The sequence below is a fragment of the Manihot esculenta genome, chromosome 13 (genome assembly GCF_001659605.2).
Source record: "Manihot esculenta cultivar AM560-2 chromosome 13, M.esculenta_v8, whole genome shotgun sequence".
In the NCBI taxonomy this organism is placed as follows: domain Eukaryota; kingdom Viridiplantae; phylum Streptophyta; class Magnoliopsida; order Malpighiales; family Euphorbiaceae; genus Manihot; species Manihot esculenta.
This window is the reverse complement of record NC_035173.2, coordinates 19,815,086-19,823,887: the sequence shown is the minus strand read 5'-3', so window position 1 is coordinate 19,823,887 and position 8,802 is coordinate 19,815,086. Positions and strand designations below refer to the sequence as shown.

Genomic DNA, 8,802 nt, shown 5'->3' with positions numbered 1-8,802 from the left:
TATCTATAAATTTTTATAATGCAATTAAACTATGTAGAACTGAATTTTAAAAAATTTAGATTTAACTTATGAAATTATATGCATGGTTTCAATTTATTTTTTTATAATATTAATCGTTTAACGAGACAGTCTACTCATGAATTCGAAAATGATTTGAGCTCACGATCTTTAATGAGCCGAATACTATAGTGCTCAAGTTTAGTTCGTTTACTAAATGAACTTAAAATTAATCTTGAACTTGATTCGTTTAAAAATTGAATATCGAGTCGAACTTTAAGTAAATCACGAATAGTTTGATTCATTTACGCCCTAAGCAATTTTTAATTTTTTCCTTACTTTTACTAAACTTAAGTAAATCTTAACCATCCATTATAAAATAGTCTCAACCATTTCTTGCATAAAAATTCTTTAAATAAACCATACTTACTCTTTTTCTCTATTCATCATGCAGCAGCCCCTCTTCTATTCTCCTTTTTTTTTTTTGTTCTCCTCGTCAAGAAGTCATCTCCCACCACTCTCTTTTTTTTTTTTTTCTCCTTTTCTTCTCTTCCTATAAAGCTCCTCTCTTTATCTTTTCTTTTCCATCTCCTATCCTCTTAGTTCTTCCTTGAATTTATATTTTACGTTTCTATTGATTTCTTTCTCTTTATTTCTCTTTTTATCTTTATTATTTCTATTCACATGCATGTAGAAGACTCAAAATAAAAAATATGCAGGAAATCTACCATCTCCAAACTTTTTTATTTTTTAAATTTATTTTTCGATCACATATTATATAGATTTATTAATAGATTATAATTTTGAGTTATTATAATAAAGATTGTGTTTGAACTGAATTAGAAAACTTTATTTTTGATATTTATTTAAATTTGTGATTTTTTTCGTTAAATTAGTATGAACCAAATATGTAAACTGAACAGAACCATTTTTTTTTTTGTTTAATTATGTTTGATTGTACATATATTTCGTCTAATTCAATTTTTTTAAATAAAATTTTTAATTTTTTAATTTTTTTAATTTAATTTAATTTAATTTAATTTTAAATTAAACCAACTAATTGCTCAACCTAATAATGATGGTAAGAAAGTGATCGTACTTCAAATTTTTTTTCATTTCACCCCTTACAAATGAAACAACACAATGTAATTAGTAAGTGAGTGAATAAAATTGATATCAATCTTAGAATTTGCATTAAAAATATTAAAATTTAAAAATAAAAATAATTATATAAAACATAAAAAATTCAATTTTATGTGACATTAATTTTCAAGTTTCTTTCTTTTAATTTTTTAACCATCAACAGCTATGGAAATAAATAATATTCACGAACCGTCTGAACATTAACATGCATTAGCAAAAAGCTTCTTTTGATTCTGAAGGCATTATTGGTAACAAATTAGTGGCACCACAAATTTCGTATTAAACGAAAACGAAAGAAATAAAATGAAGGCCATAATAAAAGGGCAAAAAAAAGAGAGACAACAAACTAATCCTGATCGTCAGATCACTTTGTTCATAGTCAAAAATAGCCAACTAATAATGCCAGTAAACGGCTGTGATCTTCTGATGAATTTGAATCGAGCAAGCAAGCATTGCAATTTTGCGTTGTACGAAACACGAACAAGAAGAAGACAGAAACCTGAATACTAAAATATCATTCCCATTCTCTCTCCTTCTTCCCAGCCATGGCGTTCTCTGCAAGCATTACTATGCCGCACTCTCCTCTTCTTCGCCTTCGCTTGCCCTGCGACTCCAATAAAATTGTTTCACTTCAAAATTCTCTCTCTTTTCCATTTTCAAGATCGAATCTCAGCCGTAGATTACTTCTCTCTGTTCGATCAACATCATCTGCAGGTACTCCTTCTTCTTGGTTATGTATATACGTTGGTTGGAGATTGAGAATTTGATTGAGCTTGTGATTGAGGGTTTTTTTTTTTTGGGGTTATGTACAATTTTAGCTGTTCCGGCGACTGAGGGGATTGCGCCGGCAATTTCACTGACGGATAGTGCATTGAAGCACTTGAACAAGATGAGGAAAGAGCGAGATGAAGATTTGTGCTTGAGAATAGGGGTTAAACAGGGTGGATGCTCTGGCATGTCTTATACTATGGAGTTTGAGAATAGAGCAAATGCGAGACCTGATGACTCTATCATCGAGTACAACGGTTTTGTGATTGGTGAGCTAGAAATTTAATACTTCCTTATTATTTGGGTGAAACATATTACTTTTGGTGCGTTCTTTAACTGTTATGCATAGAACTAGGCGAGAGAATTGGTTAGGCTGGGAGGATTGAAGGTGGAAGAGAGGAAAAGGCATGATTTCCTGGTTTGGGTTTAGGTATATAGGAAATTAGATTTGGTCTAAATACTACTTGAATCATATGCTTCCTTCTATGCCATTTTCATTTTGCAACTGGTGCAACATATTCTTTTAGAGCAAAACAACATAATAGTCTATTTTATTTGTTGCTATAATTCATCTTTTAAGGTCTTTTTGCTTTCCCTCCTTTTTGAATCAGCTCTCTTTTATAAATTACAATGATTTTAGGTAAAAAATAGTCCTATTTGAAATGAACTTCCAAATAATCATTGCTAATGCATTAATTTGCCATCTAATTTTAACAATGAAATGTTTGTTTTATCATCAGATTACATGGGATTACACCTTGTTCTCCATTTGCCTTCTCATTCCTATTTTAGTGCTTGAAAAATTTGAAATGGTATTGTAGTTAGCAAGACTTGCATGGTGATTCCTTGCTAGAATTTTTTACCTTTGAACATCTGTCCATCTACGTTCAATCACCAGTTTGGTGTTCAAAAAATTGCTTTTATCAGCAAGTTTGATGCCTGAATTATCAGCTTCCAAAACCTTAATTTCATCCAGCTCTGTGAATTTCCAAGCTCTTAGTTCTTCCTGTTTTCACTAGATATTCCTTTTTTCTTGAATATTACATTTACAAGTAGTAATGACTACAAGGCTTAATTTTCTTGGTTAACATTGAATCTGGTCAAAGATAGGATCAAGTGTATGAGATGTTAAGGTCAAAATCTCCAACAATTATGATAACCCTGGACTACGTGATAAAATGTTGTAGTATGTTGGATCTACATCTGTTTTCTTTTTAATGTAGTACTTTGCCTTGTCCACATCTTCCTTTTCAAAGAGAATTTCCAGCCTTTTTTGTATTCGTCTAAGTGAGAGTTTGGCAAGCTGCTGCCGAGAAGCCTTTAAGGCACTGATTGACAGCTTACAAAATTGAGAGTGCTAAATATTCAAGAGTGAGGTGCTATGGAGGACGAGCTATCATCCAAATTTACCTACTAAATTAAATCGATGTCCCAAATATTCAGTGCATCAATTTCATGTCAAAGCAAAGTTTTCTTGCCTTGTGGCACCTCTATCAGATTTCCATCCTATAATACCGTCAATTGATAATGTAAATCTGGTTTTCCAGAAATAATGGAGATGCAACTATGAGAAGTTCTCAGAGAAGACTTTCGTATAATTATTAAAGCAAGTTTTTCTGAAAGTATTATAATTTAAGCTTGTTTTCTTAAACTACCTTTAAACATAAAATGCAGATATAGCATCAGATGTCTGAACTTGCTCGTTCTGCCTGTGCAGCTTCTCTCTTGTGTGCAAGATGCTGGGCAGATTTGGGCTTTTACATGGGGGAAGTTAGAGGGAAAGATGAAGATGCACTAAGATAAGTTGGAGATTTTTCAGGGAAAGCTAGGAAGATATGACTTGAATAACACATTTTCTAAAAATTAAAATGGAGATTCTTCAGGGAAAGCTAGGAAGATATGACTTGAATAACACATTTTCTAAAAATTAAAACATGAAACACTGGGAACGTCTCAAACAAATAAAGAATTGAGTTCATTCACTTAAACTTGGAAGTGGCATCTAAAAGCGCTGGACATATTTTTAACTTTTTGGGGCTTTGCATGACAAAGACCATTTGGAATGTTGATGTCGTGAGTCATGACATGAATGCATGGATTAAGATACTCCATCTCGAAGATTTTGGCTAGTTTTCATGATTTTTAGCATATTTGAATTCCTCAATGTTTTAATTTTGGCAATTTGAGATTTAAAATTGGATATGTAGTTATACATTGTTACGTATTATAGGAGAAAGAAGAGAAATATAAAGGAGGAAAATATATAATTAGACTTGAGGGTAAATTGGATATAGATTCATAAAGTAGTTAGACAGGTGGAAGGTTGTTATCCAACTGGGTTTCTATTAGAAAAACAGTATATATGTGTGCAGCTTAATATAGAATGCTATTCTCCTTGCCTCTCTAATTTCTCTTTCTCACCTATTTCCTCTCCTTCTATAGTCATGATTCTTCTTCTCTTTCTTCCTTAATTCCTTCTATAGTACTGTTTGGCAAACTACTACATTATAGTTGGTATCAGGGCTGTGTTTCGAAGTGGGTAGTGTGTCAACAGGGTTGCAAAATGACTATATCTGTGGTGGTGGGTGTTGATTCTGTTAGATTGGATAGGTTGGAAAAAATTAGAATTATGCAAGAAGAGTCTAGGAGAAATATGGAATTGTTGAGGGAGGAAATCAAGTAGAATGCTATAGAGACTAAAAATTCCATTATGGAGGAATTTCGATCTCTTTGTTTCTTTTTTGGAATTATGAATGATAAGGGAAAAGGGGTAGTCAATGAAGAAAGTGTGGCTAATGGGACTACTATGAGTGTTGGGGGAAGGGGAATTCTACCCATACCCATAGAAATTGTGAACCAACAGCAAGGATTGGGTTCTGGGAGTGGAAATTCTGCTGGAGGAGTCTTTGCATCCTTAGTTGATTTTGAAGGTATGCAAAAATATCTCTTTAAAATTGAATTAATAACTTTTGATGGTAAGGAACCTAGTGTGGGTGAGAAAATGTATTAAGTATTTTGAAGTATACAAGGTTCCTATTAAATTTGGGCCAGGCCTAACTCACCCCAAAAACCTAGCTCAAGGGGAGGAGTGCCTATGGCTCATATAAGGGGCACATTACCCCTTTCCACAACCGATATAGGATTCAACAGTTCCAAATGAGGAGAAGGTTGGGATTGCTAGCTTATTTTTTATTGACCGAGCTGATGCTTGGTATCACAATTGGATTAAAGGTAGAAGTCTTCATTCTTGGGAGGATTTTGAGAGAGTTGTGTGTGAGGTTTGGGGATCAAGGATTAGAAGATATAGTAGAGAAATATATGAAGATGAGACAAGAGAGAAGTGTAGAAGAGTACCAAGATAAGTTTGAAGATATGATAATTAGAATGGAGAGAAGACTATTTTCTTTGTGGATTTATTGGAGGATTTGATGCTATATAACAACCACCCACAACAAGCTATGAGCTGTCACAACGAAATAGATTCACTTGGCAACGATTTGATAAGTAGGAAATGTGGTCCAACCTAAGGGAGGGAGATTCGTACACCTTAACACCCGGATCAAGAATCGCCCTTCCCTCGATAGGGCAAGTCTCGGCACGAAGTTATCATTAGCAGGCACAGTTCAGTGTATCCCATTATAAATTCAGCCAAACAATCCAAACCGTTCCTTATCCACCAAAACAACCTAATTTGGAAGCAATAATTAATTTCAAAACAACCTCTGCAGCCATCAAAATCCAGCCAAACTGTAGCCAAACATCAGTAAATCAAATACCAAACAAGACTACCCTTAACGAGGTATTTTCTGGGGCACCAATATAAACAGAAGATCCTAATGACCTTGCAAGGTGAGGAAGGGGATATAGTAAAAGGGGATGAAGAGTGGCATGATGTGTTAAGAGATGAAGAGAAAAATCTGGGAGAGGCTTTATCTTTAAATGCCGTAGAAATGAAGGAGAAGCAACCATAAAGGTGCTAAGGCAGTACAAGAATAGGCAGCTTTTAATACTAGTGAACAGTGGCAGTGCCTATAATTTTATGGATGCAAAAGTGGCAGCTGAATTGAAATTGCTACTAGTAAAGGTACTTGAAATGACCGTGAAAGTAGCATATAGAAGGAAAATGACTTGTATGCATGTGTGCCCATGCTTTACATGGTGGGTCCAGCGTCACAAGTTCATCTTTGATCTCAGAATTTTGGAGATGGGATATTTTGACATTATTCTGGGAGTGAATTGGATGCAACTGTTTAATCCTGTTTTGTTTGACATCCACAATGCCAAGGTGACTATTATGCAGCAAGGGATGCAAGTGGTATTACAGGTTATAAGGGTTATAGCTTCTAATTCTAAGTTGTTACCTTGCAACAACTCCAAGCTTCTCATGCATAAAAGGGGAAGGGACTTTCAATCTCAAGCTCCTTTCACATTCTTGCCTACTGTTGAGACTTCAATGGCTGCTGTTTTTGAGTTCTTTCAGAAGAGGCAACATATATTGTAGTCACTTAAAGAAAATTTGCAGGCTGCTCAAAAAATTAAAGCAGTAAGCAGACAAGAAGAGGACTGAGAGTACATTTGAAGTTGGAGATTAGGTGTTCCTTAAACTCTAGCCATACAAACTCACCTTTTTGGCTATGATAAAGTCATTGAAACTCCCAGCCAAGTACTATGGGTCACTTAAATTGTTTTAAAGATTGGTCAGGTTGCTTATATGCTGCAGTTGCCCCCTAATTCTGTTTCATGTCTCCTTGTTGAAGAAACAAATTGGGATGATATTACACTTAGGCAAGACCTGCATACCATATCCCTAATTTTAAACCTTCTTGGGGACAAGAAGGTTCGTATGAAGGGGATATTGTTATGTATTATAGGAGAAAGAAGAGAAATGTAAAGGAGGAAAATATGTAATTAGACTTGAGGATAAATTGGGTATAGATTCATAAAGTAGTTAGACAGTTGGAAGGTTGTTATCCAGCTGGGTTTCTGTTAGAAAAACAGTATATATGCGTGCAGCTTATTGTAGAGAGGCTATTCAAACACATTAATGCAGAATGCTATTCTTGTTGCCTCTCTAATTTCTCTTTCTCACCTATTTTTTCTCCTTCTCTACTCCTAATTCTTCTTATTTCTCTCTTTTCATTCTTTCTTTAGTACTGTTTGGCAAACTGCTACAGTACATACACTTATCATTCAGAAACTGTTAGAGCCTTCAGTTGTTCTTCCGTTAATTTTGCTAGCAGGTATATTAATGTTGTAATATACAATTGTCCAATTGATCCATTATTCTGATTGCTGGAAGTCGATATGTTCAGTGTCTGGAGAAAATGGCATTTGCATCCTGCTCCCAAGTGCTGAATTAACTTGGATGTCACCTAATAAAAGTTCATGTGTAATTTGACAATCAAAGGAACTTGTGAAATCCTATCAGAATGCCCGTACAATGTTTAAGAGCCTATAGAACGTTAAAGATCATTCTTGTTGGTTTTCATCTTTTCAGTATGTTTACTGATTCACTCCTGTTTGTTTTGGCAGTTTGTGATCCTAAGAGTCTTCTCTTCCTATTTGGGATGCAATTGGATTATAGTGATGCTCTAATTGGTGGAGGTTTCTCTTTTAAGAACCCAAATGCTACACAAACATGTGGTTGCGGTAAATCCTTTGCAGCAGAGATGTGAAATATTGTATACAGAACTATTCACAGAAGATAAGTCTATGATTTTAAGTCTATGATCTCTTAGCTAATGCACAGTTTCTCAACTCCTTTTAACTAGATTTTAGAGTTCACGTGTTTCCATTGACTTCTGCAATTTGTTAAACTATGATTTATCCTTGTCTCAAATAATGGTGAACAAAGTTGAATATTGTAGTTTTAATTGCTCGTCTTGATGAATTTCTCATTGTTACAATTTCATCTGAAGTTATTTTTGGCGCATATTTCCTGGAACTATTCACATTGGGAAATCAATGTACTGCAATTTCTAATGCATTTTTTTTTCCTTTCCTGCTTGCAATGCTGGTGGTTCATTACAAGTGAAAGGTTCAATGTAATGACCAAGATTTGGTATGCATCTACAAATACAAAACCAGTGTTGTAGGGAACACAAGCTAGATCTTTAACAGTGGGAGACCTTGGAGACAGTATGCTCCGTCAAGCCTATAACACAACAACAGTAATAAAGTACGAATTTCAAATTGGAGCAAGTTATATGAATAATGTATCAATAAAAAAAACAATAGACTGCATTGGGAGGTCTTATGAGTGTGAAGAAGGAAGATTAATGAAATGGTGCAATGAGGAATTAATAGAACGGTCTGTAATGCAAGAAGCAGGAAATGGTGTTGGCTAGTTCATTGGCAGCATTAATGTTACGTGGAGGCTGACGATTTATTTCTAATGTTTAATCTTGACGTATCTTACATGTCAATACTGCATATGATAGAAAAATATGATTAAAATATAATAATAATAATATTTATTGAATTTTTTCTTTATGGTTAAAATTTACATAGCCTTTTAAGAATAAAATATTATTTCTTTAGACTTGGTTTACTAGCTGTTAGTGGAGCTGATACTATTTTTTTTTTTTTGCGCTGAAATTTTCTTATATATAGCACTTATTATAGTTTGAAAAAACAACTTAAAAAAAAACTTTTCTTTTTTCATTAAGCATTAATTCCTAATCATTTTTCTTTTATATCAATTTAGCTATCTGAGTATTTATGGTGTTAGAGAATAGTTACTGTATTAAAATATAAACACTTCTCTCTATATATAAATATTGAACATTGGAAATCTTTAGTTCGGGGAACTTTTAACTGCACACAAAAGTTCTAACGGATTGAAATATTTTGTTAGAGAAATGTGGTAGTAAATTTACTCGGTGCAGACGGGCC

General features: G+C 33.9%; 1 protein-coding gene across 3 annotated transcripts; it reads left to right on the top strand.

Moving 5' to 3' along the window:
* The first annotated feature begins 1,584 nt into the window (after positions 1 to 1,584).
* On the top strand, positions 1,585 to 7,814 carry LOC110629927 (iron-sulfur assembly protein IscA, chloroplastic). Of its 3 annotated transcripts, XM_043949661.1 has the most exons (4): positions 1,585 to 1,854; positions 1,959 to 2,177; positions 3,626 to 3,718; positions 3,783 to 4,023. In XM_043949661.1, the coding sequence occupies exons 1-3, from the start codon at positions 1,686 to 1,688 to the stop codon at positions 3,709 to 3,711; spliced, it is 474 nt and encodes a 157-aa protein (XP_043805596.1). In that variant the 5' UTR covers positions 1,585 to 1,685; the 3' UTR covers positions 3,712 to 3,718; positions 3,783 to 4,023. The 3 variants fall into 3 exon arrangements, with proteins under 3 accessions (XP_043805596.1, XP_021632837.1, XP_021632836.1); XM_021777145.2 differs by having other exon boundaries at positions 3,626 to 4,023; XM_021777144.2 differs by lacking the exons at positions 3,626 to 3,718; positions 3,783 to 4,023 and adding an exon at positions 7,441 to 7,814 and having other exon boundaries at positions 1,592 to 1,854.
* The last annotated feature ends 988 nt before the right edge of the window (positions 7,815 to 8,802 follow it).

Bases quoted from the DNA above. Each gene is read 5' to 3' on its own strand.
- LOC110629927 (XM_021777144.2), top strand. From the start codon at position 1,686: ATGGCGTTCTCTGCAAGCATTACTATGCCGCACTCTCCTCTTCTTCGC. The intron at 1,855-1,958 runs GTACTCCTTCTT...GTACAATTTTAG, and splicing joins TCGATCAACATCATCTGCAG to CTGTTCCGGCGACTGAGGGG. The intron at 2,178-7,440 runs GTGAGCTAGAAA...TTGTTTTGGCAG, and splicing joins GTACAACGGTTTTGTGATTG to TTTGTGATCCTAAGAGTCTT.